General features: G+C 65.2%; 9 protein-coding genes across 9 annotated transcripts; 4 read left to right on the top strand and 5 right to left on the bottom strand.

Annotated features, from left to right (window-relative positions):
• Positions 1-85: 85 nt before the first annotated feature.
• Positions 86-1,843, top strand: NHA1 (NhaA Na+/H+ antiporter; the record flags this gene model as incomplete). The annotated part of the gene is made up of 5 exons (XM_005757877.1): positions 86-734; positions 866-937; positions 1,013-1,204; positions 1,274-1,619; positions 1,666-1,843. The coding sequence occupies 5 exons, from the start codon at positions 86-88 to the stop codon at positions 1,841-1,843; spliced, it is 1,437 nt and encodes a 478-aa protein (XP_005757934.1).
• Positions 1,844-2,736: 893 nt separating this feature from the next.
• EMIHUDRAFT_198980 (hypothetical protein) lies at positions 2,737-6,604 on the top strand (the record flags this gene model as incomplete). The annotated part of the gene is made up of 3 exons (XM_005757694.1): positions 2,737-3,341; positions 3,414-4,507; positions 4,608-6,604. 3 exons carry the CDS (start codon positions 2,737-2,739, stop codon positions 6,602-6,604), a joined length of 3,696 nt encoding a protein of 1,231 aa, XP_005757751.1.
• Positions 6,605-7,695: 1,091 nt separating this feature from the next.
• EMIHUDRAFT_198978 (hypothetical protein) lies at positions 7,696-8,163 on the bottom strand (the record flags this gene model as incomplete). The annotated part of the gene is made up of 1 exon (XM_005757693.1): positions 7,696-8,163. The coding sequence occupies one exon, from the start codon at positions 8,161-8,163 to the stop codon at positions 7,696-7,698; it is 468 nt and encodes a 155-aa protein (XP_005757750.1).
• Positions 8,164-12,130: 3,967 nt separating this feature from the next.
• EMIHUDRAFT_433132 (hypothetical protein) lies at positions 12,131-13,329 on the top strand (the record flags this gene model as incomplete). The annotated part of the gene is made up of 2 exons (XM_005757692.1): positions 12,131-12,531; positions 12,617-13,329. The coding sequence occupies 2 exons, from the start codon at positions 12,131-12,133 to the stop codon at positions 13,269-13,271; spliced, it is 1,056 nt and encodes a 351-aa protein (XP_005757749.1). The 3' UTR covers positions 13,272-13,329.
• An 828-nt stretch (positions 13,330-14,157) lies between these two features.
• EMIHUDRAFT_351024 (hypothetical protein) lies at positions 14,158-14,944 on the bottom strand. Its single transcript, XM_005757691.1, has one exon. The coding sequence runs from the start codon at positions 14,915-14,917 to the stop codon at positions 14,333-14,335; it is 585 nt and encodes a 194-aa protein (XP_005757748.1). The 5' UTR covers positions 14,918-14,944; the 3' UTR covers positions 14,158-14,332.
• A 1,544-nt stretch (positions 14,945-16,488) lies between these two features.
• EMIHUDRAFT_198974 (hypothetical protein) lies at positions 16,489-17,419 on the top strand (the record flags this gene model as incomplete). Its single annotated transcript, XM_005757690.1, has 2 exons — positions 16,489-16,964; positions 17,134-17,419. 2 exons carry the CDS (start codon positions 16,489-16,491, stop codon positions 17,417-17,419), a joined length of 762 nt encoding a protein of 253 aa, XP_005757747.1.
• A 213-nt stretch (positions 17,420-17,632) lies between these two features.
• EMIHUDRAFT_461963 (hypothetical protein) lies at positions 17,633-20,080 on the bottom strand (the record flags this gene model as incomplete). Its single annotated transcript, XM_005757689.1, has 3 exons — positions 17,633-17,661; positions 17,755-18,767; positions 19,362-20,080. The coding sequence occupies 2 exons, from the start codon at positions 20,078-20,080 to the stop codon at positions 17,966-17,968; spliced, it is 1,521 nt and encodes a 506-aa protein (XP_005757746.1). The 3' UTR covers positions 17,633-17,661; positions 17,755-17,965.
• A 1,470-nt stretch (positions 20,081-21,550) lies between these two features.
• Positions 21,551-25,583, bottom strand: EMIHUDRAFT_62350 (hypothetical protein; the record flags this gene model as incomplete). Its single annotated transcript, XM_005757688.1, has 9 exons — positions 21,551-21,820; positions 21,842-22,273; positions 22,316-22,377; positions 22,447-22,867; positions 23,066-23,219; positions 23,361-23,639; positions 23,686-23,852; positions 24,147-24,677; positions 24,837-25,583. The coding sequence occupies 9 exons, from the start codon at positions 25,581-25,583 to the stop codon at positions 21,551-21,553; spliced, it is 3,063 nt and encodes a 1,020-aa protein (XP_005757745.1).
• A 1,698-nt stretch (positions 25,584-27,281) lies between these two features.
• EMIHUDRAFT_62362 (hypothetical protein) lies at positions 27,282-27,548 on the bottom strand (the record flags this gene model as incomplete). The annotated part of the gene is made up of 1 exon (XM_005757687.1): positions 27,282-27,548. A coding segment is annotated over one exon (267 nt), but the record flags the coding sequence as incomplete, so codon positions are not given.
• Positions 27,549-27,604: the final 56 nt, after the last annotated feature.

Raw genomic sequence — 27,604 nt, 5'->3', positions numbered from 1 at the left:
CTTTATATGTACATCGACCGAACGGTAGCTAGCATCGTAGAAAGAAAAAAACTTTCCTACCGCCGTGCGACAAGAGGCACCAAAGATGCGGGCTAGCACAAGCATCCTGTTGGCACTGGCATCGCTCGGGGCAGCCCGGCTGCTGCCCGCTCGCGTGCCTCTGCGCCGGGCGCTGCCGCTGTGCGCTGCTGGCGGACCGCAAATGGACGGAGCTCCCGGCGCGGCGATGCAGGCGAGCATTGCCGAGGTGGCGGTGGAGGCACCGATGGTCGACGGCGGCCGCGTCGAGGACCACATCCCTTTGCCGGGCTGGCTGCAGACGCTTAGCGAAGCGCAGGAGGCCGGACTTGGCTCCGCAGCGCTCCTGCTGGCGACGGCCGCCTCGCTCACGCTGGCCAACAGCGCAGGGACCGCCGCGGGCTGGCTGCGCCTGTGGGAGCGGCCGCTCGGCCCAGCGATCGGCGGGCACGCGCTGTCACTGAGAGCGTGGATCAACGAGGGGCTGATGGCGGTCTTCTTCTTCATCGTCGGCCTCGAGATGAAGATCGAGATGCGCGTCGGCTCCCTGGCGTCCATGCGCAAGGCGGCCCTGCCTTGCATCGCCGCGCTCGGAGGCATGCTCGTCCCGATGGCGGTGTACTTTGGCGTCGTCTCGATCTGCTTCAGCGGCGGATCCCTCGCCGCGCTGACCGTGCCAATGGCGACCGACATCGCGTTCGCCATGGCTGTGTACGGCGCGATCCAGCCGAGATCTAGCCGAGATCCAGCCGAGTTCTGCCGAGAGATGACGCGGCTGTCTGGCGCATCCGCATCGACGCTGATGCACATCTGACTGCCCGATCGAGAGTTCTCGTGTTGTCTGCAGGCCTCTTCCGCAAGCGCATGCCGCCCTCGGCCTCCGCCTTCCTCCTCACCCTGGCCACCGTCGATGACCTCGGCGCCGCGAGATGGCGGCGAGCCGGCAGGGCGACAAGCCGAGACAGCCAAGACGCCATTCGCCCCCTCTTGTCAGGTGCCATCCTCGTCCTGGCCACTTGCTTCGCCTCCAACGTCTCCCTCCCTTTCCTCGCCGCCGCCGCCGCCGTCACCGCCGGCCTCGCAGCCTTTGGCCGCACCGGCTCCTCCGACCTGAAGGCGTTCGCCGCTGGGGGAGCGGCTCTGTGGTACTGCCTGCTGCGCGCCGGCATCAACGCAGACATCGCCGGTGAGCTTGTCCGCCGCGTCGGTCTGGCAAACGGAGTCTCTCCTCCCACTTCTTCCGGTGTGAGAGCAGGCGTGCTCGCCGCTTTCTGCATCTCGACGCGCGCGCAGCACACGGCCCCATCCGGCGTCTCGGAGGCGCTCACCCACCGCGCCGTCGTGCGCCTCTCGCCCCTCTCCACCTTTGGCATCATGCCCCTCTTTGCGCTCGCAAACACTGCCGTCCCGCTCGGCGCGCCTGCCACCGGCGCCGCGGCGGCAGCTTTGGCGCAGGCGTCGCTCGCGCCGGCAGCCGGCATCGGCGCCGGTCTGCTGCTGGGCAAGCCGCTAGGCATCTTCGGCGCGTCGCTGCTGGCGTCTCGATTCGGCGTCGCGTCGCTACCAGCAGGGATGAGCAAGCGGCACGTGGCGTCGTCAGCGTGCGGTTGTCTGAAACCGAGTTCTGAGATTCGGGGTTGGGAACAGGCATCTTGGCATCGTTGGGCTGCTCGGCGGCGTCGGCTTCACGATGTGCTTGCTCCTCACCGAGGTTGCGCTGCCGCCCCCGATGCGCGGCACGCCCAAACTCGTGGTGCTTCTCTCCTCGCTTGTCGCTTCCCTCGCTGCCGCCGGCTGCATGCACGTTTTGCTTCCTCTCTGGTAAAGGGTGTGAGGCGGCAAGTGCACACCCCTGCTCACGGTGAAAACCACGTAGGCGCGCCCTCCCCCTTCTCTCGGACGAGACCAAGATTGCCTGACTTCGGCGGAGTTTGTGACGCTGCGTGGTTTTGTGGGCGGGGGAGGGCGAAGACACATGGCGTATATATCTCGATTCGCTTCCGGTGCTTACTGCTTATATAGCGTGTTTTCGTAGTGTGACGAGTCTCTCTCTTGTGCTCGCTCTCCGGTTCCTCTGAGGAAATGTACTGTCTTTTCTAGCTCTGGAGTAGAATAAGGTGGGTCTGTGGACTGTGCTGAGCTGTGAGGTGTGAGCTCCGGCTTCGCTGTGGACCAATCGTGCCGAGGTGGCCGCATACACTCGGGGCGCGCATAAAAACGTCTTGAGGACACATCAATCATTGATTCATGATTGAATCATTCAATCGGGGAATCATCATCATCAAGTGTCCGGCGTGTGTTGGTACGGAGTCATACAACACTGCCTTTGTTTGAGGGATTCATAAGAGATAACTGCATTTTCAGTTGAATTCACATTTTCTCATTTCTTTTCCCCCATCGTTTCTCCTTCTCAGTGCTCAAAATACGCTACTGTGAGACGGAAATCGATAAATAAACGTGGATGGAGACAGAACACACACACACAAGACAAAAACAAACATCTCAGAAGACACAACCCTCACTCATGCGTCGAAAAGGGTGCGGCTGCACACACCCAGCCCAAGTAAAGGCCGACGGCACTCCTTCGGACGGCTCTCCTGCGGAGGCGTGCGCGCGCCCGGCGCCTCTTCGCTCCACTCCCTAGCACCATCGTTCCCGTACCTGAGAAGACTGAGAAGGCCGACCTGCGTCTTGGCGGCGGGCGCTGCCGAGTTGCGCATGAAGCGAGTCTTGCTTGCATCTGCGACATGCCTGCCTCTGCTAGCAGTTGTTGTCGTGCGCCGTTTCCACACTGCCACGGAGGTGTCGCACCGTGCGTCTACTGCCATCGTCCGAACGCCAGCGCACCTCGCCGGCAGCAACGCATTGGCTGGCACTGGCAAGCGAGTGCCACGGCATCAGCCACGACAGCAGGTGGCCGCGTGGTGGGACGATCGTGTGTACAGGATGGCAGGCACGGATCAGTGCGTCCGCCACGCGTACGCGAATGCTGCCATTTCTTGCTCGCTGCCCTCGTGCAACGCCACCGCTCAAAAGCCGACGCTCATGGTCAAAGGGTCAGTGTGGGCAGCCTACATGCGGTTTGAGCTCGCACGGCTCGCACTTCCGGCGGAGCGCCCGAATAATCACTCTCGCCACCTGATCGACGCCGAGCTGCAGCTCACCGGGACGCGCCGCTGCTATCACCGCGCAGCGTCGCGCCTCGGTGCCAACTTCACGCACCGCCTGTACCTTTTGCCTGGCTCAGCAGTCCCACCGGACACGGAGCTCCACGAGGGCCGGCGTCTGCTCGCGCAGTGGTCACACATAGTCTACGATGGTCGGTTTCGGGTACCTCTTGCGTTGACTCCGGGTTCAATTCTCGGCACCCGTTCGAGCAGGTGGTTGTAGCCTAGGCGGTGCAAAAAGAGATGGGACTTAGAGAGGCCGTTGACCCTTCCCACCTCCTCCTCCCGCAGCCCACTCGCCTTCCTGATCCGCGACGCCAGCGATAGCGGTGGCCGATCGCTCGACGCCGCTGCAGCCGATGGCCCGAAGGCGGAATTCGACGAGGTGCTCTCCGAGCCGGAAGCCACCTTTGAGCGCCGCTTCGACGCCGCACGCACGACTGCCAACCGTGGCGGCGGGCGCAGTCGCCGTGAGGCTGCCTCGAAGCCAGCTCGCGGCGTCCGGGACTCGTGTGCCTACTACTCGCCGGCACGGCCAGCCGAATTGGACTGGCCGCGGCTCCGCCTGACATTTGCATGGCGGTGTTGCGAAGCCGAGAGTGGCGTCGTCAACGAGGATGCCATCCGCGGCGGCGCCACGTCCGCCGCCTCTCGACTCGTCGGGGACGCGGGCACTCTCGTCAGTGAAAGCGTGGGCGGAAGCTCAGAGCGTGGAGCGGAGGCCGACGCGGAGGGCGGCAGCGGAGAGGGCGGCGCTGTGGCCAAGCCTGCATGGATGAGCCGTGCCGACTGGGCCCGGACGGCACGCTTCCGGCCGCCAGCGCTCCAGTCGCACACTCGGTTGGCCTCTAACCCTCCCAGCTGGGTGGAGGAGGCGGCATGGCGCCTGCCGCTCCGTCGATGCAGCGGCGAGCCGCCTCCAGGTCGAGGCAGCGGCGGCCAACGCGCGCCGCCGCGAGGAGCTTCCCCGGCCGTCTCTGTCATTGTGAGCTTTCGCGAGGGTGAGACGATGACAGCACAGTGCATGCGCGCACTCTTTGCGTGCGCCGACGAGCTGCCCTCCGCCGAGTACTTGCTCGTCGATGACGGCTCCACCAATTCCACCGGCGAGCTACCCGCGGTTCTCGCTTCGCTGGCGCACGCGCATGGTATACGTTACCAGCTCGCGCGCTACCCTACGGCTGTCGGCTTCACGCTCGCGACAACGGAGGCGGCGAGGCGCGCGAACGGCACCTACCTCCTCTTCGTCAATAACGATGCCTTTGTCACGCGCGGCGCGCTGGCAGCGATGCTCGCCACCTTTGACACGCTGGCGGATGTCGGTGCCGTCGGCGCGCAGCTGATCGGCGAAGGCGCTCCGACAACAAGAAACCTGCCACGCGCACCCAGAACCAAACCTGTGTACGGGTGGTATGGACGTAGGAGACGTCGTCCAGGAGGCTGGCGCGATCGCGTGGTCCGACGGTTCCGGCGCGTGGTTCCGCAAGGGCTCGCACGCGACCCGCGGCGATAACGGCGGCCACGACCGCAGCTACGCGCGCGAAACCGATTACGTCTCTGCGGCCTTCGCGCTGGTGCGGCGCACCGACTTCGTCGGCCGCGGCATGTTTGACGTTCACTACTCGCCGGGCTACTACGAGGACACGGACCTCTCCTTCACGCTGCGCCAGGCTGGCCTGCGGGTCATCTACCAGCCGCTCGCACGCGTCCTCCATCTCTCGCACTCCACCTTTGGCGCGGAGGTGGAGAAGCGGGTCGCGCGCAACCGGCGCCACTTCGTCGGCAAGTGGACGGCCGCGCTGGCTTCGCACTTGCCTGCTTGCCCCGCTGCCACCGCATGCCGAGCGCCCATGAAGAGGCTATACACGCACGTCGCCGCGACGCGCCTCTACTCGTACCGCATCCTGTGGTTGGACATGATCCTCCCGGAGCCGGACCGCGACTCGGGGTCGGTGCGCACAATGACGCTGCTTAAGCTGCTGCTCGCGATGCGTTGCCACGTCTCGATCGCAACGGTGCAGCGCTCTGGCGCCGGCCGGCACGCACGCTATGCGAGGCTGCTGCAGTTCCTCGGAGTGCGAGTGCTGCCTCCGCTCGCGCAGTTGTCTGCGGCGGGCGCTGCTCACGAACCGTACGATTTCATCATCGTCGCTCGGCGCGACACCTACGCGGCGGCGGCGCCGCTGCTGACGCGCACCTACCCAACCACCCCCGTCGTCTTCGACACCGTCGACCTCCACTTTGAGCGCGAGGCGCAGCGCCGACGCTTCATGGCGCTACACGCCGCCGAGTCGAAGTTGCTTGCTTCTGTCTTTGGTGCCGCCGCCGCCACCACCAGCCGCGCGGCGGCCACGGCGGCCGAGCACGCCAGAATGCGCGCGAGAGAGCTACGGGCTGCCGCGACGAGCACAATCGCCGTGGTCGTCAGCGAGGCCGAACGAGCCGCGCTCCGGCGAGAGCTACAAGCGGAGGGCTTCTCGGCGCCGCCCGTGGTTGTGATTGCAAACGCGCACGAGCCAGCGCCGCCCACCGTGGCGCTCTTCCGCGAGCGGTCGGGGCTCGTCTTTGTGGGCAACTTCAATCACCTACCCAACCGCGACGCCGTCCTCTTCTTCGCCGCGCACGTCATGCCGCGCCTCCTCTCCGACCCGCGCGCCCGAGCCGATCGCGGGTTTATCTTCCACGTGGTCGGAGCAAACCAGATGCCCCCCGCCGTCCTCGCCCTCAACGGGACGGACGCGGGCGATCCCGCCAAACTGCCTCGCATCCTCGTCCACGGCCACCTCTCCGAGCTGCGCTCGCTCTACGGCCGGATGCGGCTCTCGGTCGCCCCGCTGCGGTGGGGGGCCGGCGTCAAGGGCAAAATCAACAGCGCGCACCAGCTGGGCGTCCCGGTCATTTGCACGAGCGTCGCCGCCGATGGCATGCACGCGGTACACGGCCGCGACGTGCTGATCGCCGACAGGCCGGCCAGTTTCGCACGCCAGACGCTGCACGCCTACTACAACGCGTCGCTTTGGCGCCGCCTCGCCAACGGCGGCCGCCGGCTCCTCGAGCGGCGCTTCTCCGCGTCGCGCGCCGCCTATGGCCTCATCGAGGTGATTTCTCGGCTGAAGGACACGAGCTTGCCGATGGCTAGCAAGTCGATCGCCCTCGCCGAGCCGCGGCACCGGGCGTACGTCGACCTGCGCGCCGCGGCCGGGATGGGGGGTTACTTCTTCAACTTAAGCCGGCTCGAGGGGCACTTGCCACCGTCGTCGGACCATGTAGCCCCCGACGCCTCCACGTGCCGACCCCCCGGGGGAGGGGAAGGCGCGTCGCGCGTGCGTGCGGCGCCAGGGTCGTCGTACTTTCTGCGCGTCGTCGGCTCAAGTGTCGGCGTCGAGCAGAATCGATCCACGGGCGTTTTGGTGGGGTGAATATTGCTAGACGAGGGGACACACTCGCGTCAACCGCGAAACGACCGACCAACAGTTCGTGTAGCCACGGTGGCGAGCTCCGCAGCGCGTCGTGTCCAGCCGGCGCGCCCAGTCCGCCGAGACGCGAGAGCGTAACGCCGGTTCACACACACGACACCGCGCGACCGCGACCGCGAGACCCGCCCATTCCACACAGAGCTCAGAGGCGCTCTGAAGATGATGGAGAGAGGCGTGTCGGCACACGGGGCAAAAGAGGTCCGGCCCCCCGAGCGATTCACGGCGACCGCAACTCGGAGGCGTGGAAGAGCTGCGACAGCTGACGGACCCGTCCCCTATCCGCGGGGAGGTGGGGCGGCCGCCCGCTGCGCTCGCCGCCGTCCTCGCCTGCCCCCGCTCTTGTGTGCGCCTTGATGGCTGCCTCCTCGCGGCCGCGATCCATCGTACGCATGTGCATGTGCTCTTTTGTGCCCCATCCCGGATCCCGCCCGCGCCCTCTCGCCTCCCCGCCGCGCTTTCCCCCCTTCCGGCACCAACTTGATTCCCGGATCGGCGTCTCACGGCCGGGTCGCGGGACGGGGAGGGAGGGGGTCGATCCGTAAATCCGTAAATCCGTAAATTTGTAACCAAAAGCCACCAGGGAGTCCCCCACGCCCACCGCACCCAGCTACCAGGCAGGCAGAGACTCAGCGCTCGCGACATGCTGAGAAGCCGGGGGCTGGCCTCTCCAATGCTCGCGCAGCGCTGCGCGCAGCGCGCTCTCCGGGGTCCGGGCGGCCCACACGGTGGGAGGGTCGACGACCGTACGACTGTAACGCTACGTATATCTCTTAACAATCACTTGTTCGCGCTTGCGCTGCGCCTCTGCGAGTGCGTCTATCAACCCCTCACGCGTGCGCATAATCCCCTCCATCTTGTCGTACAGCCTTGACCTCTCTGCCTCTGCGGCATCAGCGCGCCTCGCCTCTGCCTCCATCGAAATCTGCAGCGCGTCGAGCTGCTCGCGCAGCTCGGCCTGCATCTTGGCCCGCATCTCGCCGATACGCCACTCACACTCAGCTCGAGCTGCATGATTTGCCTGGTCGGCCATCCGCTCAGCCGCTTTTGATGTCGCGTTTAGCAGCCTGCTGCGCTGTCCTCAGGTTGTCGCAGTCGGAGCGCCTCAGCTCTTGTGCCGCAGCAAGCTCATCCCGCGCCGACGCGAGCGCCTTCTTCATAGCGTTCGCAGAGCGCTGCTCAGAAGCGAGCTCCTTGGTCTGTGACCGCAACTTCTCTTCCAACTCCTGCCGGAGCAGCATCTCAGCACTCGCACTACTCGCGGCTGCATGGATGTCCGAGCCCTTTAGCGTGGTTTGCGCGTCTGTGCTGACGAGAGTGCGGGAGATGCTGCCCTCGTGCTGAACAGAGATTGCGCCAGCGGTAGCAGTGCTGCTTTGGCACACAACAACATTGCTCGTGGCCGAGCTGGCATAAACCGCCGCACCAGCCTCTGCGGCTGCAGCGGTGCTTCGGATCGCGTCGAGCACCGCGCCTGTATCGTGCATGAGCACAGTCTCGAACATACTGAGGTTGGCTATTCCGAGTTCGTTGAGCAGGCGCTCCAGCACAATGCTGAGCTGCGTCGGTCGGTGCCATTTGTCGACGTGTCCAAGGGAACGGACGTCGCCGAAAGTCCTTCCGAAAGTACGTCTAACGCCTCCTGCTAGCTGGGGCACGCTCCCATGCGGCTGGGGGCCGCTCTCCAGCTCGATTAGGGCGCTTTTCGCGCGATTTTACGGAATTACGGATTGGAGGGGGGTGGCGGCACATAGGGGGAGGGGGAGACGCCGATCCGGGAATCAAGTTGGTGCCGGCTTCCCATGTGCTTGCTTCTCTCGGACGCTCTCCCCGTCTCTCGTGTGGGCCGCGCGCGCTGTCGTGAAAGCAAATAGAGGAGGTAATACACAAAAGAGTGTGTAATGGAACACAGGGGCCTCCTCTTTACGGCTACCTCGCGCGTACGAAATGTCGCGGCTAGAGAGCCTGAGGCTGAGCGGACAGCGGTACCGGGGGTATGCGCCCTATGCCTAGGTGATCGGGAAGACGTACCGCCGCAATTGGGTTCACACGTTTTGCACGCGACTATATCTACCGTACTATTGTAGAGTGGGAGAGAGAAAGGGGAAGAGGGCTTTATCACACTGTAAGCCGTTTGAGAGCTGTAGCACACGCCACGTATATACACGATTCACGACGGACGCTTCCCATGACCCCGCCAACTACCCCTGGTCTGTGTGCATGTGAGATATCGACCGTCAGCGAAATGACCGCATCCCATCCATCGCGACATCGGAGGTTCACCATATATGCCGAGCCTGCTCGGCCTGCCATGCGCGCGCGCGCCTCGCCCGAGCGCAGCCACCTGCGGGCCTGGCCAGCCTGTTCCTGGCTCGTGCCCAGCCTCTCCTTCCGCTGCCGCCGGCCTCGCAGTCCCGCCTGCCATCACGCTGCAGAGCCTGCAGACGTAGACGCTACAGACGCAAATTCTGCAGCCCACAGCCCTGGCAACTCGAGGGCGAGGGCCAGCAGTATACGACGAGCGACGACATCTCACACCCCGCGCTGGCCAGCGCCATCAGCCCCTCACGGCCCGGCCCAACCTCCCTTCGCTAGCGCCATTGCCTCCAGCGCCTCCAATCAAGTCGCACCTCTCTTCTTCAGCCAATGCAGCGGCAGCACCACGTCAGAGGCCGGGCCGACGGGCAGACCTGCAGCCAGCCATGCCTCCCCCTCCCCACCCGCTTGGATCGATCAGCTGACAGCTCCACCAGCTCCACCACCGCGTGTCGTGTCATGAAGCATGAGATAGACATAGAAAGCATGAGCCATCGAAAGGTCTGATCTCCAAAAAGAACTCTCGGCCTGCCGCGCGCGCGCCCGCGCCCCGACCCCTTTTGCGCAGCAACACCTTAAGGTGGCAGTCCGGGTTCTGTGTGAAGAGGGTCGCTCGTCGAATGCGAGCCAGTTCGCTCGCGACGCCGACGCCGACGCCGCCGCCGGAACGACCGCGGCGGCCGGTCGAGCGGCCGCCCCGGCCAGCGGCCGTATCGAGCCTGCCCGTCGCGAAGGTGCGGACCTCACGCGCCCCACCGGCCGCCCGCGCCGCCGCGCCCACGTCGCTCTCTCGAAGCCGAGCGCCACGCCGCTACGACTCCCATCGCGACGACTCCCGTGCTCGCTCCTGGCGCAGGCGATCGACTCCTGACACCCATCGAGCGGATGGGCGCGTTCCCGCCGCGACCCGGTACTCTCGAACGACTTTTGAGGGCAAAAGGTGCCGCCCGAGCCCATTCCCGCCGCCCGCCGCCCGAGATCAGCTGCCACCGGCCAGCGCGCGCGCGGAGACCTGCCGCGAGCGCCTCCGTGGCCCTAGCTGGGGTGATTAGCAAGCGCCTCGGCACTTTAGATTCGCCCCTCGGGCTTTTCCGCGCGCGTGATCAGTCTCGCGTTCTCTCCTTTTTCAGGCGCCTGTTTACGGCCTCTGAAGAGCAACCGTCGAGGCGTCGATGCTCGCCTCCACGCCCGCGCCAGACCTCCGCGATTGGGGCGCCTTGTCGACGGGATCAATTGTGATTCCGGGCGTATTTTTCGGCGATTTCATTCGCACGTCGGCGACTCTTAGTCGCTTCTCCGTGCTAGGAGGCCTCTGTTTTGTGTCCGTGAGGACTAGATCGAAACTAACATTTCGGCATATGCGAATGAAATCGCCAAAAAATGCGCGTTCACTCACAATTCATGTGTATATGAACGGTGCCGACGGGTTTGGCGAGCATCGAAGCCGTCCAGGCGCAGCAACGCGACGGTTTCGGAGGCCGACGGCTCCGAAAGAGCCTCCCGAGCGAGGCCGGCGCGGTCACGGTACCGTGGAGGCCACAGACGTCGCCGGAGCGGCACTCCCGGGGCGCCACTCCCTCACCCGGTCAGGGGGGGCCAACCACAGCCCGCCTCACCGTCCGTGGAGCTTCCGTGGTCCGCCGCTTCGGCTTCGATTTTCGACCCTCCCGAGGCTGCTAGAGCAGCCCCGCGGAGCCTCCCGGATGCACCAGCACACCGTCGTCCAGAACGCCGGCGCACGCACTGCCCAGTGACTGGGCGGATCGGCCCCGACTAGGGGCGGCCCCAGCCGGGCGGAGAAGACCATCCCACTCGCGGTTCGTCGCACCGTCCGCTCCAGTTTTCGTCTCGAGCAGGTCGTGAGACGGCCGCGAGAGCGAGCACCGCGGTCACGGTACCTTGGAGGCCACAGACGTCGCCGGAGCGGCACTCCCGGGGCGCCACTCCCTCACCCGGTCAGGGGGGGCCAACCACAGCCCGCCTCACCGTCCGTGGAGCTTCCGTGGTCCGCCGCTCCGGCTTCGATTTTCGACCCTCCCGAGGCTGCTATAGCAGCCCCGCGGAGCCTCCCGGATGCATCGGCACACCGTCGTCCAGGATGACGGCGCACGCGCTGCCCAGTGACTGGGCGGGTCGGCCCCGACTAGGGGCGGGCCCAACCGCGCGGAGAAGGCCAGCGAGCTCGAAACACGTCGCCGTGGGCGGCCGTTTCGCAAGCCTGAGCGGGTCGCCAGACACTCGCGAGAGCCAGCAGCTAGAGCGCCGTCGTAGCCGCAGATCGAGTCGAGGAGCTTGATGTCCACGGTAGCAGTTGTGGAGAGCGGTGGCGCGGTGCGTGTAGACGCGTCGATTGAGGGCTCCCTTTCGAAACGCGACGGGTACGGCATGACAACTGCCAGTACAGTTTTACGCCGGCCAGCGTGAGAGCACAACAGGGAGCCGGCGACCCGTACGCTTTGCGCGCGGCGACTGGTGGCTGTCTGGAGCTCGTGTGAGCTGGGCCGACGCGTGGCCGAGCCGAGAGGACCAGCCAGCGACCACGTTGGCGATGAAGCTTGGCGGCCGGCGCCTCGTCGCCAGACGTCACAGCGGCGTGGACGTAGGAGTGTGCGGCGACGGTTACCGGCAAATCCGGCCCGGTGTGGCCGGTAGCTGCCTAGCGCTGGCCTGTGGCCGGCGCTGCGGTGGCGGAGAAGGCGTCTCGCCGCCGTGGCGGCGGTCGGCAGGTGTGAGCGTGATGCCATCGTGCGGGACGACACCCGTCTCGCGAAACCCGGACTGCCACCTTAAACTTCATGGCCCTCCAAATTCGGGTCGGAGCGTAGCGGAGTGGGCCCCGAGTTTGAAAAAGGCGACGGACGCTTGCGTCCTAGCCGCCAACAACGCCTCCCCGGCGCAGAGGGGCCCCCGGAGGGATGCTCAACAACGCCTCCCCCCAACAACGCCTTCCCTGCTCTGCTGTGGGGCAATCGTGTTATTTTCATTGGCGTGCTCGTAATCAGAAAGCAGGCCACTCGCTGCCCAGCGGCTCAGTGGCTGGTAACAGCTTCGCCTCAGCCGCCTTCGTCCTCGCACTCAGAGAGCGAGTCCTCACCGGAGTGCTCGCAGCTTCATACCTGATCCTGTCTCGCAATGCAAAGGCGCAGGCTGTCCGAGATGTTCAGGTACTTCTTCGGGCCGGAGAAGCCTCCTCCTCCGCCTATTGACCCAAAGCCTTGGGACGGCTTCCACCGACTCGTCGAGGTGCCAGACGGCACGACGCACATTCCTCGCGTCGCCTTTTACTCCAAAGCGTGCCTGCAAGAAGTCACACTCCCGAGTTCGCTCGTCTATGTTGGCAGCAGCAGCTTCGCGAACTGCAGCGGGCTCCGGTCGATAACCATCCCTGACGGTTGCTCTGTTGGACAGTACGCCTTCCAGCATTGCGACATCAGGTCCATCGTCCTTCCCGCCGGCCTCAAGGAGATCAGAAGCGGCACGTTCTGCGGGTGCTACAGACTCAGGAAAATCCGCCTTCCCGCCAGTCTGGAGCGCATCCAGCAGAGCGCCTTCCTCTGGTGCGCGCGTGTGCCAAACACAGTCTCGTGCGTTCCATATTACACGTCTGTCTCTCCTCCTCAATACCAACGCACTCGACTCCAGGTGCCACGACCTGAACCACATCCGCCTTCCCGACGGCCTCATCAGCATCGGAAGATCGGCCTTCGCCTACAACAACAAGCTCGCGTCCATCACCTTCCCCGCCAGCCTCACGCTGATCGAGCCCAGCGCCTTCTCGAGCTGCAGCGCCCTCAAGCAGGTCGTCGTCCCGACCACCACAGAGATTGCGGAGCACGCCTTCCATCCGTGCACCAGGATCGTCCGCCTCCCACCCGCACGGATGCGCGCGCGGCAGAACTGGCACGCGGCGGTCGACGCGGCGCTCGCCTACAAGCGCTGCCGCGCTCAGCTCTACGGCTGGCTCGAGCGGGCGCAGAACCGGCTCGGCGCCTACGGCCCCGACGGCGCGGCGCGCAAGCGCGACCGCGAGGAGTTTGAGCGCGACCGGCTGCTCTCCCCGTTCACGCGGGCAAGCTCGAGTGAGGAGCATGCTGGCCAAGGGTCGCTGCTACGAGCTGCAGGTGGCCTCGTTCCTCGGCCCTCGGTCCGCTTCGCCGCCGGACTCGACGTCGTCATACGAAACGAGCTACGCGGGGCCGCAGACTCACTTGGAGTTAAGCCTCTACGACGAGAGTGCCGCCCCTCTCGGACAGTTCACCCTCGCCTGCGCGCCTATGCGCGGTGGGTGGGTCCTTAGGAATGCTCTGAGCCGCAGTCGGCCCTCTTTGTTTTGTTTGTTAGCCAAACTGTTAGCCGTCTCCCATGTTTGCCCTCCCGTCTCTCGGGCGGGATTCCCCGGCGCTGCGCTGCCGCTTTCCACACCGCTGGGGAAGGCTGTTGGTCTCCATGGTGTATGATGTCGCTCGTTTTTTTTCTTCCAGACGAGCCCTCTCTTAACTCTTATCTTTCTCGCTCGCGTCACAGCTCGCCCTTGTCCTGCTCGTGCCGGCTGCCCGCGGCCCACGCCTCGACTAGCCCAGGCGTTGCCTCGCCCAACCGCGCCCAAAAGGCCTCGACTGTCTCCTCCCCCCACCCGGCGGGGTCGCCGCGCGGGAACGGCGCCCGCACCTCGTGCGCCGCCTCCTCGAGCGAGCGCGCCCGCCGGCCCGCCGTCGCGTAGAAGGCGCCGCGCGCGCCCGACAGCGCGGCGAGGGCGAGGGGGAGGGCGCCGTCGGCCGCGTGGTGGGCGGCGGCGTCGTGCAGCGCCTGGGCGGCAAGGGCGCGAGGTCGCGGTGGGCGGCACGAGGCGGGGGCGAGACGAGGCCGCGCGGCCCGAGAGGCGAGAAGAGGGGAGAAGAGAGGAGACACGAGGCGGCGTGCGGCGCGACGGCCTTCGTGTCTGGCAGCCGGCCGCCCAGCGTCGCGGCGAGGTCGTGCTGCACGTTGACTCCCGTCGCGGCGAGGCCCGGGTCGCTCGCCACTGCGGCGCCTATTCACAGCTTCAGGTGTGAACAGACGCTGTTCACAGCACCGGGTCGCTCGCCACTGCGGCGCCGTCGAGGCCGGCGGCGGCGAGGCGGCGCTGGATCGCGCTCGCCAGCAAGCACGCCCCGGCTTTTGACTTTGAGTACTGGTCCCACGGCGAGGCGCGGGCGACGGCGGCGAGGCTGCTGCCGAGGTCTGCGCGCAGGTCGGCCTCCCTCGCGTTGAAGCGCGCGCCCGACGACTGCGCCGCGACCCGCACAAAGCCAGAGCGGTTGAGGAGCGGCAGCAGCTCGGCGGCGAGCAGCGCGTGGCCGAGCAGGTTGACCTGCATGATCACCTGCCAAGACGCAGGTCTCTCACGCCTGAAGGGCTGCGTGTCGGCTCAAGACTCGCCGTCTGAAGGGCGCAGACCTCTGCCCCGTCCACAGAGGCCGCGTTGGCGCCCGAGGAGGAGCCTCCGCGGCCGGCGTTCAGGACGAGCGTGTCGATCGGCGCGGAGCCCGACGCTCGCATGTGCGCGCCAAAGGCGCGGACCGACGCGAAGGAGCCGAGGTCGAGCGGAACCTCGGGCACCACCACCGCTGCGTCGGGCACGGCTGCGGAGATGGCGGCTGCCGCCGAGGCGGCCTCATGGGACAGGTCGGGGCGGCTCGGCAGGATGACTGTGAGACCGACGCGGCAGAGCAGCTTGGCTACGTAAAAGCCGATCCCACCCGTGCCGCCGGTGACAAGCGCACGCCGGCCGGCCGCGGCCGCAAAGCGCGACGGCCACTGCTCCAACGCCGCCGGGTACCAGCGCGGCGGCGGTCCTCCCCAGGTCTGTGCCATTGCGCCGTCATAGCTGTCCATCGACGGGTGCATCGTGCCACGCTCGCGCTGCGCGATGGCTAGCTCGACGAGCTCGATGGGGTCGGGCATAGCAGCGACGGAAAGACTCACGACGAGCTGGCCGGTTCTTTTGCGTTTTGGTAATGCTTCTCGCTGCCCGGAGCGCGGAGCGGGGGAGGCCGGAGCCGGAGGGCGGGGCCGGGGGCGGGGGGTAGGTGTAAGGCTGGCGGGGAGGGGGCGGCAGGTAAACCTGTCTCAGACCGCCGGAGGTAGAGGTAAACGGAGCCCAGGTGAGGGACGCCCGTGAACGTGCCCGCCGAGGGCTCGAGGTTGGGACGACCATGGGACCGACGGAAGGCCCCGCGAGAGCGCTTCGCCTGCGGCGCGCCTGCCCGTGACCAGGCTTCACCGCCGCTTGCCGGCGGCTGATCGCATCGCCTACCGCATCGCGAATGACCAGTGCCGCGACCACTTGACCTTGCACTGCCTGCCTGCTGACCCGGTGCAAAGAATCTGCGTCTCAGTTCTTCGGCGCATTGATTGTGCATGATTGCTCAAGTGGCTCGAATTTGGCATCCACCGCAATGCGAACATGACTGGAGAACATATGCAACACGGACGCAGGCTTGCCGTTTGCGGCGTCGGTTATCAGAGGGGTCAGGTCATAGTGACGCGCTCGATGGGTTGCTGCATTGACGCAGACAGCAGAAGCATCGCAGCGGAGACCTTCTTATGAGGTTATGAGTGGCGGCTCGCACCATGCGGCAGTGCGGACACCAGGTGCGCGAATTTAAGAGCCATTTCGATTCCATGGTTTTGGCACTGTCTACCAACTCACAGTTACCAACTTTGGTACAAATCGACTTGGTCTGGGCACAGCTGAGCCCTGCGTTGCGTTTGCCTCCATTCTGAAAGTGTGGCGGCGCCCATTTTTTGAAATGTCTGCCACTCACCTAAGCTGATCTCAGAAACACTCGTGCCTCAGGGCATTTTAATTTTTCCTTCTCCATGAGCCGGCGAGTGAAAATCGCAGATGCTCTATCGTTAACTTAGAACTTAGAGCTTAGTATCGAGATCACATCGAGATCACTCGAGATCAGCCGTGGTGATTTCTTGTTGGTCTTCAAAAATCTCCCTCTCTCGAGATCCCCCACTCGAGATCACGCACACAGGTAAATCACGGCCTACTTCACAGAGGTAAAGGGCCCACGGCTGCCTCGACGGCTGCCTCGAACGGCTGCCCAGAGGTAACGGTAAGAGGGCCGCCGGCCCTCAGAGGTAGAGGTAACCTAGACCCCTCCTACCCGGCATTTTGGGCCGATCTCGCTCTCTATCTACTCTCTCTCCCTCCCTCACTCTCTCACTCGGTGTCGGTCACTCTCGCACCGACCTTCATTCCACCTCGCTTTGTCTTGATTTGCCAACAACAAACCTAAACCTCGCGGTCGTCGACTCTCGCGATTCCTCTCGCAATCATGGAAAAGAAATACTCGCGGCTTTTCATCACACAACGAGCGCCCGAAGCCCTATCGATATATCGCCGGGGGACGGAGCTGGGGCAGAGGAACCTACGGCAGGCTGGGCCACGGCGATCAGCAGGATCAGCTGCTGCCGAAGAAGATCGAGGCCTTTCTCGGAGCGAGTTGGGTCTCGCCGTGTGTATGGCGACGCTCAGGCTTCCGCTCGTCCGTTACCCAAGTGTTCTCTTTCCGGGGTCAGCTGTGACGTTATCAAGCTCTCCTCTTGCTGCGGCAATATCGGCCGCGTTGCGCTATGACTCGAGAATTGCCGTGCTGGGACCGGTTGGGAGGATTGCGGTGGAGCTGCGGCTGGTTTGCGACCAGCATCTCAGCGATAAGCCGTCTGGCGTGGTGCACGGCCTCACCGGCGACCGACGAAGACTCCACTCCCTAGCTGAGGGAGGCGAGGGCGGCGCTTCCATCTCGAACTTTGAGCCTGTGGATGACGACCCTATGTTGTCACCTGCGCGCGAGGAGAGGGTGCACGATGAGGCGCAGCGTGCACGCGACCTCCTCGAGCGCGGCGTGGAGCAGCGCGCCTTCTCGCTCGAGCCTTCTCACCTCGACGACGAGCTCGGCCTTGGACCGCTCTGTGACCCTCGGCGCCGCCCGTCAGAGTGTTGCCATCGCCAGTGGTTGCCTCCGACACGCAACACCTCCGCGTAGGTGCCACCCGCTGTGGCAGTCTGACGAGTCTCCGCCGGCTGAAGCCGCGGCGCTCAGGCGACAGAACCCCCCCCTCCTCCGCACCTCCAACCTACCTTGACCACTCTCCCGCTGCTGCAGTTTCTGGCTCGCTGGCAGACTGCCCCTCGCCACTTCGCTGCGCGCGTCCTGCCTCGCATCCACCTGCCCGCTGAAGCGGCTGTGTGAGGTCAACGACGCGATGCGGCTGCTCCTCTGCAACGACCCGGCTCGCTTCCGTCACAGATTGCGGCTGCAGGTCGAGACGCCCGCGAGCGACGGGTGTCACGGCATCGGCATCGGCGGCAGCGCCACGCCGCGCACGATTGTCGCTGAGGCGCCTCCGAGCTACGCGTGGGTGGCGGACAATTCCTTTCCGCACGGATGATGTGCGTCGTCGACGCGCGAGCAGAGGCCGAGGCGTGAGCGGGTTAACCGGGCTACCGCGTACCGGGCTCCGGGGAGAGCGGGCTTCGATTTTTGATTTTGATGCCGTCTCGTGTTTGGCAATAGTTCTTGGGCTCGTTTTCGCTTTTCGCATTTCGGAGCTGAGCCCGAGCGGGGGCAGGGGGATATGCATGTGGGGCTTTGCGGTTTCTACTTTCTTGCGTCTCTATAATAATATAATTGGCGAGTGGCAGTCGCTAGTGCGGACTTGCTAAGTCGTGTGTGCTCCCTTTTGCTTGCTAAGACTGGAACAATTTTTTTTATAATAATATAATTGTCAGACCGAGCTTCACACGCGTGGTATACCGCTCGTCACCGAGTCACACACAGAGTCACACGCACCCCGACCCCCCCGACACACACAAACGGACCCTGCACAAAGACCGCGGATGGCGTGGCGCGGGGGGGGGCGGTGGGCGACCCCGCTCTCGCCGCGCTCTCTCTCACGTCTCAGCGGAGAGCGAGCGCGGCCTCTCAGTTCCTGGCCTCACTCGCCGCCGCCGCCTTGCACCCACTCGACCAGCTCATCGATGAAGCACGGCCACGCGTTGCCTCCGCCCGCCGCGTCGTCGTCATAGTTGCTCAGGTCCCGCAGCACGACGCCGACGGCGGTGAGATTTGCGAAACGGCCAATCTGCAGCCACAAATCCTTGGTGAAGGCCTGGCCGTGGACCGACGCCGAGAACTGGCGCAGCTTTGGGAACAGCCACCACGCGCCGAGCGACGCATCCATCAGCTGGAGGCCCTCGTCGAGCGGCACCGTTCGCACCGAGCTTGACGGCGCGCTCACCTTGAGCGCCTGGATCGCCTTGCCCATCTCAAAGAGCCACTTCCAAAAGCGGTTCCAGTCGGCCGTGCCAAAGGAGTTCTCAATCACCTGCCGCCGCGCGCGCAGCTTGGCCGGAACCTCTTGCAGCGTGCTGCAGCCGAGGCCCTCCATGCAGCGCTGCAGCTCAGCCTTTGTTTTGCACACGACCATGATGTTGTCGACGGTCGGCGAGAGGAGGTGGTTGAGAAAGCAAGCCTCGAAGGACATCTCCTTCAGCTCGAGTGCCTCGCACAGCTTTGCGAAGCCGGCCGCGCCCATCACCCCGTCCTCCACGTACTCGGCGTTTCCCCACACCTCAGCCGCCGTGCGCGGCCCGCGCCCCGTCGAGACGACGGCGACGTCCGGCTCAGCCGCCTCTGCTCCCTTCCTGGACTTCTTCTGCGCCTTGGATGCTGGCTTGGACGGCGACTTTGCGGTGGCGGCGGCGCGCTTGCGAGGCGGCATTTGGGACAGCAGCCGCCTGCGGGCGCTGTTTCAGTCAGTGCCGCGCTTCGTGCGAGGCGGGCGCCGTGAGGCAGAGAGCGTGGAAGCTGGGCGAGCGAGGAGGGGCGACGGGGGCGTGGGGCAGTTTGCCCTGCTCCAGGGCCCGCGGGATTTGGGACGGGAGAGGCAGGGGGGGCGCCGGGCGCGCCCACTTCTTGCGTGCGCGCGTAGTGCTAATGCGCGGCGCGATATTTTTTCCCTTGTGCGCGGGACAACGTGAATGCCGACAGGCTTTCAAGTAATTTGATCTACCATCTTATTAACATTTCCCCCCTCCACGAGGCGGCGGAACGAGCCCCGACCGTCATCTGCAACCCCCTAAGGAAGGAGCGCTGGCAGCTCACGATTACAACGAGGCCAAGCTGCAAGCAGGAGCGAGCGAGCGAGCGAGCGAGGAAGCGGACGGCGGCGGCGGCGGCCGCCGCCAGAGAGTCGAGAGTGAGAGGGAGGGAGCGGAAGAGAGACTCCGCCCAGCTAATGCAAGCCCATAGCGCGGACTGCGAGGGCGAGGGCGAGGGCGAGGGCGGCGAGGGCGGCGGCTAGGGGGAGCACGAGGGGGAGGAGCCCGAACTTGAAGACGTAGAGGTCCGCCAGCTGAAGCACGTACTCTATGTTTTGCCTCATCGTTAGTTTCGACTCGCCCGCCAGCCGGTCCCGAAAAGTGATTGGCACGTCCCGCACGCGTGTGCAGCGGCAGCGAACCATCAGCTCGAGCCCGATCTTGAACCCCTTCGTCTTGATGCCCGCCGCCGCGCCGCGCGCGAGCGTCTCCTTGGACAGGCAGAAGAAGCCCGACATGGGGTCCGATGAGCCGGACAGGGGGACCGCGAGGAGAGTGGCGCCGTGGGAGATGGCACGCCGTAAGAGCGACCACTCGAAGCCGACACCACCGCCCCCGACGTTGCGCGACCCAACCGCGAAGTCCGCGTCGCCGTCGAGGACCGGCCTCGCCACCGCCGGCACAGCTTCGGGCTCGTGCTGCAAATCGGCATCCATGCACAAGACGACCGGCGCCGCAGCGGCGCCGAAGCCATTCAGCACCGCGGATGCGAGCCCGCGCCCCTCCCCGCGCTTACGTGCGAGGAGCTGCACCTCGAACCCCTCGGCTGCCAGCGCGGCCACCGCAGCCGCCGTCGCTGCGGAGCCGGGCGACTCGTCGTCGGCGACAATGAGCTCGGCGCGCACGCATGCCTTGCGTGTAGCCGCAAACAGACGGCGCGTGAGGGGCTCGATGTTGGGAGCCTCGTCGAACGCTGGCACCACGACCGTCAGTTCGAGCTGCTGGCCCATGGTATGTAATTCTCGGGTCGTTCCACGTCGGCCTCCACCCCAGCTCCACCCTGATCGGCTGCAGCCGGCTCTCTTGCCGGCTCGCAATTCTTTTTTCTCGCCTCTAATCCGGATTTTGCTATTTGTTCGTGTGGGGTATATGCAGATTTGTCAATGGTACCGCGTCTGCGATGGGGGACGGCGATGCGGGCGCCTTGCGGGCAGAGCCCTTAGCCACCCTTTATATCTTGCGCGGTCAAAATGCGAAGCAAAACTCCCTGGCACAACACTGGGCACGGGACTGGCGCGCACTGGCACTAACACAGGTACACCACGCACAAGAAAGAAAGCCAATTTTCTTGACTTGGGCCCTCGGGGAGCCCTTCTCGGGCGGCCTTCTCTCGAGGTCTCGAGATACACAGAACGGCCAAAATCCTCCTACGGGAATGTACGCAAGAGAGGCTCGACACAGGTGCGGAACGGCGCGTGCTAGCACTAACACAGGGCAAAACCGCGTGACGAACCCCGGGGCTGGGTTTTTAGGCATTGTGGGGTTGGCACTCCCATCGACCCTCATGACCTCCTGCGGTCTCTGAGGTGGACACCAGTAGGTGTGGGACCATAGCCATGGTACACTCGAAGGCTGGGTAAGCAGTAGAGGTCGATACTCGACGCGTCCCACATGGTCTGTGTCGCTGTCGGCACGCTGTCGACAGGACGTCGAGCGACACCGGTGGCAGTGCCACCCAGGAGTGGTCGGGCGGTCTCCCGTCATGAGAGAGCCACCATGTGATCCGTATGATGATTCCTGACAACCGCCTCAGTCAACTTTCGTCACAGTTCCCGCTCTGAGAGGAGCTGCGGGTCAGTTCGACAGCTGGAGCTGTGTCGCCGGCGTGCGGCGGCCTGCCTCCGGAGGTGCCTCTGAGGTGGACATTTTTTGGTCACCGTGAGAGAACGCGTTCGAATTTTTACTCCGGAGTTTCAACTCCACACGCGACCGTCAAGTGTTCCCCCAATTTTCCTACAATCGCTGTGAACCCAGCCACGTATATATGTGTCTTAATATGAAAAAAAGAGCCCTTGGGTGGGGCCTTAGGCTCAGGCCTCAGCAGCCAGCACAGCTCTGATACTATGAATATGTGTACGATTTACGTATATTCGTGTTTGGTCTCGACTCTCTCTCACTATTGCGCGTCTACCACGGGCATCGCGGCGCGCGAAACGCAAAAAGGGGGTCGTCGCGCCCCGCGACGGAGCTCCGACCACCAGATTGTGGCCGCGCCACGTGGTCCGCGCACCTAGCACTCCCCCCCCCCCCCCCCCCCCGCCGCCCGCCCGCCCGCCCAAAAGGAGAGCCTCCCCCCCCCCCCCTTCAGACACGCTTCTCCTCCTCCACGGCCACTGGAGTGTAGCCGGCGTGGTGCGCGAGCGACGCGCTGATGGAGGGGAGGGGTCTGCTGCTAGAGAGGCCGCGCCGCGCGAGCAGCTTCATGCACTCGTCGAGAGCAACGACAGGCACCGAGACGGCGAGGACGAGCCTGCGCAGATCGCGAAGCGGCAGGGTTGAGAGCAAAACGAGGCTAGATGGGGCCATGCCGAGACGGGCCGGCGCCTCCACTCAGCGAACGAGATGGGTGCGACTCCGAACACGTGGTTGAACGCGGGGACATAGAGGATGGCGAAATGCTGCGCGAACGAGAGCGCGAGCGCGCCGACGAGCCACGGGTTGCGCCACGGCGGGAAGGCGAGCAGGGACTCCTACGCAGCAGCCCACGGAACGGCTGAGGGGCGCGAGCGAGGCCGAGCAAGGTCCGAGCAAGGCTCGAGCGGCAGGCGCGCCTTCTCCGAGAGGGCGTTGAGCGCGTTGAACATCTCGATGGTGACGAGCACCGAAAGCGCGACGGTGCGTGGGCGCAATGAAGTGAAGACCGCGCAATCGACGCCGTCGGAAACGGGCCAGCTGGGACACTCCCCAAAGTGTGTCAGCTGGTGCAGAGTTATCTGGGGACCGCCCTCAAAACCGACGAACCAATATGCGAACCCCGCGACGGTGGCGACGCCGACGTACAGCCCGATGAGAAGGTAGCGAAGAGCGAGCGGCCCATCGATGAATGGCTCCGACAGAGGCCGCGGGGGCTGGCGCATCGCATTCGCATCGGGAGGGTTGAAGGAGAGGGCAGTGGCGGGCAGCCCGTCGGTGACGAGGTTGACCTATTGCTTGTCATGACGCGTCATGGCCATGACACGGGGAACGGTGCAAGCGCCGGGGAAGAGGGCCCAGAGCAGCTGCACGGGCACGAGGGCCTCGGGCATGCCTGTGGTAGCAAGCGGGCTGGGGTCGGAGGGCGGACGGGCAGGGTGTTGCACAGCCACCCTCGCGGCACCGAGCGCCGCAGTGAGGAAAATGCACGCCACCTCGCCGATATTTGACGAGATGAGGTAGCGGATGAAGGCCTTCGTGTTTGAAAAGATGGCGCGCCCCTCCTCCACCGCTGCGACAATGGAAGCGAAATTGTCGTCGGCGAGGACCATATCGGACGCCGTCTTTGCGACTGCAGTGCCTGACCCCATGGCGATGCCGATGTTGGCCTTCTTGAGCGCAGGCGCGTCGTTGACGCCGTCGCCCGTCATCGCGACAACGTAGCCCTGCTGCTGCAGCAGCTCCACCAGCCGCAGCTTGTGCGCGGGCTCGGTGCGCGCAAAGAGACTGCACTCGGCCACCGCCCGCAACTGCGCCTCATAGTCCAGCGCAGCAAACTCCCGCCCCGTCAAGCCGCCGCTCAAACCGCTGGACCCACCGGCACCCTCCTCGCCCGAGCTGCGGCTGCTCGAGCATTCGCCGCCGTCACTGCCGCAACCGCGGCTGGTGCCGCCGGTGGCGAGAGCACTCTCTGCGCCGCCCTGCATCAGCCCAATCTGCCGGCAAAGCGCCTATGACGGACGGCGGGTAGAGAGTGAGGCGCGGAAGAAGGCGTCCCAGCCCGAAGCTGCTGGCCGTGCGACTGCCTCCGCAGTGAGCTTATTATCGCCTGTGACCACCACCACGCGCACCCCCGCAGCTGCGCATTGCGTGATGGCGGCGGCCACCTCCGGCCGTGCGGGGTCATGGATTCCGACCACTCCCACAAAGGTGAGGCCTGCCTCGACCTCCCCAAACCTACAGCCAGACAGGGGTGGCGGGCCTCGGACTAGCGCAACCTCACCGCCCCTCGATCCGGCGCTGCGCCGCTCGGGGTCCGAGAGCGGAAGCGCCTAAGACGTGGAGAACGCGCCACGTCAGAACAAAGCGGCGAGACACCCCGCCAAGGCGGAGGGCGGTGTCGCCGAGACATCGGCGGGCAGATTGTGTCGCACGGCGCACGCGAGGCAGCGGAGCGCCTCACTGCCTCCGGCGAGCTCCCCCACGGTCGCCAACAGCGAAGCTCGCAGCTCTGGCACCATCGGCACGACCGCGCCGCCGCCCAACATGGCGTGTGTGCAGCGGGCAAGCACCGACTCAGGCGCGCCCTTGACAAAGAGCGAGTGGCGGCCGGCCCCGCCGCCCGCGCCGGCCCCAGCGCCGCGGCGGGTGAGCACGCTCATCGACCTGCAGACGTGAGAGTGACGTGAGAGCGAAGCAACACAGACGAGCACACAGCCTGGCCTTCGGCCTGCGTCCACGCGTAAACTCCAGCGTGGCGAGGGGCGTGCAGCGGCGGAGCCAGGCGGCAGAGGTGCGCTCTGGCTCCTCCGTGTCCGCGGCGGGCACGCCCCGCAGCCCAATCTTCTCGGCGAGCGAGCGGAGCGCCGCCTGGGCGGGGGGGGGGGGGGGGTGTTTTCCAAGGGAAAATCTGGGAAATGTTTGCGGGGGGAGTGTCTGGGACGCGACACTCCGGGGGCCGACGTGACATGGGTGGAGAGAGGAAAGGGGGAGAGTTTCGCGTGTGCGGGAGGCTCGCCTCGGTCGGTTCGCCAGTATGGGTCCATGAGCCCTGCACGTACCGCCTACAAAGAAGGAAGCCCGGGCTCAGAAGGTTGGGGTGGGGCAATGAGCGGCGCCTCAGAAGGCGCGGTGCAGGTGTGCGAGGTTGGCGAGCGCACAGACCGCGCCCACCGATGCGAGCGGCTCCGACAGTCGCTCCGCCTCTGAAAGGGGCTCCTCGGCTGCGGCCATTTCGCCGCCCTTCGAGGCGCGCGCGTCGCGCGCAGCGAGGAGCTTATTGGCGGTCGGATCGTAGCCGGTGGCGTGGCAGCGGGTGAGACGCGGCTGGCCGCTCGACGAGAGCGTAAGCACGCAGCGTGCCGCCATCTGCGACGTCGTGAGGGTGCCCGTCTTGTCGGAGCAGATCACCGCCGTGGTGCCGAGGGTCTCCACCGAAGGCAGGTATCGGACGATGGTATTCTTGGCCGCCATGCGACGGGTGCCGAGGGCGAGGCAAGTGGTGACGACGGCGGGAAGACCCTCAGGGATGGCGGCAACGGCGAGGGCGATTGCGATCTTGAAGTAGTAGATGGCCCCACGCACGGCAGACCCGTGAATCGGGTCTGTGAAGTGTTGGATGTTTAGCAGCCACAGGAGGATGCAGATGGCGGCGATCGCCTTGGTGAGCAGCGCGCTGAACTCGTCGAGCTTGACCTTGCGAGCAGAATTCGCCGAGATGTAGTGAGACCGCGCGCGCGGGGCGGGGGGGGGGGGGGGGCCAAGGGGGGGGCCTTCAGCGGCGAGGCGGCCGTCTCCGTCGCCGAGACCTATCCGCAGCCACTCGCGCGAGATCTTGAGGTCCCTCGGGGCCACAACATATCCGGATAGAGACTGTGGGCGGGCAACCTGCGCGCCAATCTTCCCTATCTCAGTCGACGCGGCCGTCGCGACGACGAGTGCCTTGCCTGCACCGTACGAGACCGTGGTGCCCGAGAAGAGCATGTTGTGCCTCGCCTGGATCTCGGCGTCGGCGTCGGCGACAGGGGCCGTCTCCTTCATCACCGGCACCGACTCGCCCGTGAGGAGCGCCTGGTCGAGCCGGAGCGTTGTCGACTCGAGAGCCACCAGTCGCGAGTCTGCCGGCACGCGGCCGCCCGCTGCGACGCGGATGACGTCGCCAGGCACCAGCTCGGAGGCAGCGATGACGCACAACGCCCCCTCGCGCCATACCTCCGCGTCGTTGGGCTCGTACGCCTTGAGCGCCTCGATGGCCTGCTCGGCGTTCGACTCCTGCCACACACCGACGACGGCATTGAGCAGCAAGATGAGGACGATGACGAGCGGCTCAACGAGAGCATGTAGGCGCTCCCCGGCCTCCTCGCCCATTGCCAGGCAAAATGAAACGGCCGCCGCTCCCACCAGCATCTTGACGAGCAGGTCGTCAAACTGTGCGAGGATGAGGCGGAGCCACGGGGTCGGTGGCTCGTCTGGGATGGCGTTCGGGCCGTGCAGGACGATCCGGCGCTCTGACTCGGCGCGATCCAGGCCGACGGAGAGGTCGACGTCGAGGCGCTTGGCGGCCTCCTCGGCCGTCAGCGCCCATGATGCGTTGCATGCCATTCCTTACTTTGCCACCTCGAGTCGAATGATGCGGGAGCAGGCTGCACCGCGCTTCCGGCGCTGCTGTGCGCGAGGGCAACTTCAGTTTGAAGAAAACGGGCTCAAATCGCACAGAGGTTGCTCATCACTTCTACCTCCCCAGAAATCCCGAGGAGGCGCACAGCGTAGATATGTCTTGTGTTGCCGCTGTGTGCTGCACGCCCTGCGAGCGGGGCGGGGTGCGCACTGTCCCTCTGTGTAGTGTGTTCGTGCGTCAAAAAAAGAAAGATTGTTCCAGTCTTAGCAAGCAAAAGGGAGCACACACGACTTAGCAAGTCCGCACTAGCGACTGCCACTCGCCTAACCATGCCTCGTCACGAGTGCTCTCCCAATCGCGTACAGGCATACACACTCCGCCTGTTCTCACCCAAAACACTCTATCACACCCTTGCCTCCCTGCCAGAGCGAGCTAGATTCTCCCCGCCTCCCTCCCGCCTCTGCCGCGCGCCTTCTATGGACGTCAAGTGCAGCACCTAGGGGGAGAGAGGGGGTTTGCCCTGGTAGGGAGGTGGCGAGGCCGCGCACTGCAAACCCAGTGTGAGGAGTGGGGGAGCTGGGACAGGGCGCGGTGTGCGCCTCTGATCTGTCAGGTCTAGTGGCCGATAGGATCCTCCCTTAGGCAGCGATGGCGGGTCGGGAGAGGCCCGAGTTCTCAGCCCGCCACTTACTGTCAGCCTCTCTGACTGCCCAGGGTCTCACCCACGATGCCGCCCGAGTGGCTCGTTGTGCGAGTATATATGGGCCACGATGTCTCAAATATGAGGGGTTTTGACTCCTATAGGCTCCTGACGCTATCCCTGGCAGCTCTAATGACCGGGATCAGTAGTGCTATGATAGAGGGTGCCCAGACTAGCGCAGGAGCTGCCACACTCGCCCGGACCGTCCCCCTCTGGGGCCGGTTCCGCAGCCAGCGAGAGCCGACAGCGGGGCCGTGCCGCGGGTGCCTACTGCCGAGTGCCACAAACACTGCGCCGTCCCGCCACCACCTACAGGCTGTCTTGTGTGATGGTTGGGATGTCCAAACGCCACCATCTTGGCTCTTGCGACCTCAAACCCGCGAGCTGTATGGGTGGTCCTGACGTCGACAGACGCCCGATGACCACGGTGAAGCTGAGCCGGAACGCGTCGACAAGTCTCGTCTGAGCCCGTGGCGGTCGCCGGCTGAGTCGCTGTGCACGGACTGGTACCTCAGGCGTCACCTCCGCAGCCTCAGGTCTCACACTCCATCACCGCCGCCGGGACGCCGTCGGTGGCACGCTCGGCGGCGTACTTTCTGCAGCTCCATCTCGAGTACGGCGTCGAGCCTACTCACTCCCGTTGGTTCGGCACACTCGGTGGGGTCCACCGAGTGTGCCGAACGCGCGAGCGGTGCGTCCCGGCAGCGCGCGCAGGCTGCGGAGCTGCAACAAACTCGAGACACGCTTTTTGGGACATTTTCGACGCTTTTGGCCCATATACTCGCACAACAAGCCGAGTAGACGAGGGGGTGTGTGTTCGTGCGTCGCCCATCTCTCCTGGAGATGTCTGCTCTATGTGTTCGTGCGTCGCCCATCTCTCCTGGAGATGTCTGCTCTATTTATTTATTTATGCTCATCACTCATTCCCAAATTTCCCCTCTCAACCACAACCACCCGGGCGGTAAAACACATGGCGGGCCGTCTATACGTGGAAGCGCCTGCGGCTCGTGTCGAGCTCCGGTTTGTGCTTCCACTCGTACTCGCCGTGCTGCGTATCGAAGGTGCCAAGCTGGAGAGACTTGAGCCGCAGCGTGAAGCGCGGGCCGAGCTCCTGCAGCCGCGCCGAGACCTGCCCCCGCTCCTCCTTTTGCTCAAAGATGTACCGGTGGTGGCGGAAGAAGACGAAATCGCGCTGGTTGTGCATCGTCACAACCTGCCGGCCGCGAAATTGCGGGTCGTGCGGGAATAGGCACGCCTACGGTTCACGCACCCAGCCGGTGAGGAGGAGCTGTGCACTGGGGCGCC

The sequence above is a fragment of the Emiliania huxleyi genome (genome assembly GCF_000372725.1).
Source record: "Emiliania huxleyi CCMP1516 unplaced genomic scaffold EMIHUscaffold_9, whole genome shotgun sequence".
NCBI classification, from domain to species: domain Eukaryota; phylum Haptophyta; order Isochrysidales; family Noelaerhabdaceae; genus Emiliania; species Emiliania huxleyi.
This window is presented reverse-complemented; position numbering and strand designations above follow the sequence as displayed.

Coding starts and splice junctions, on each gene's coding strand:
- EMIHUDRAFT_351024 (XM_005757691.1), bottom strand. CDS start 14,917: ATGCCCGACCCCATCGAGCTCGTCGAGCTAGCCATCGCGCAGCGCGAG.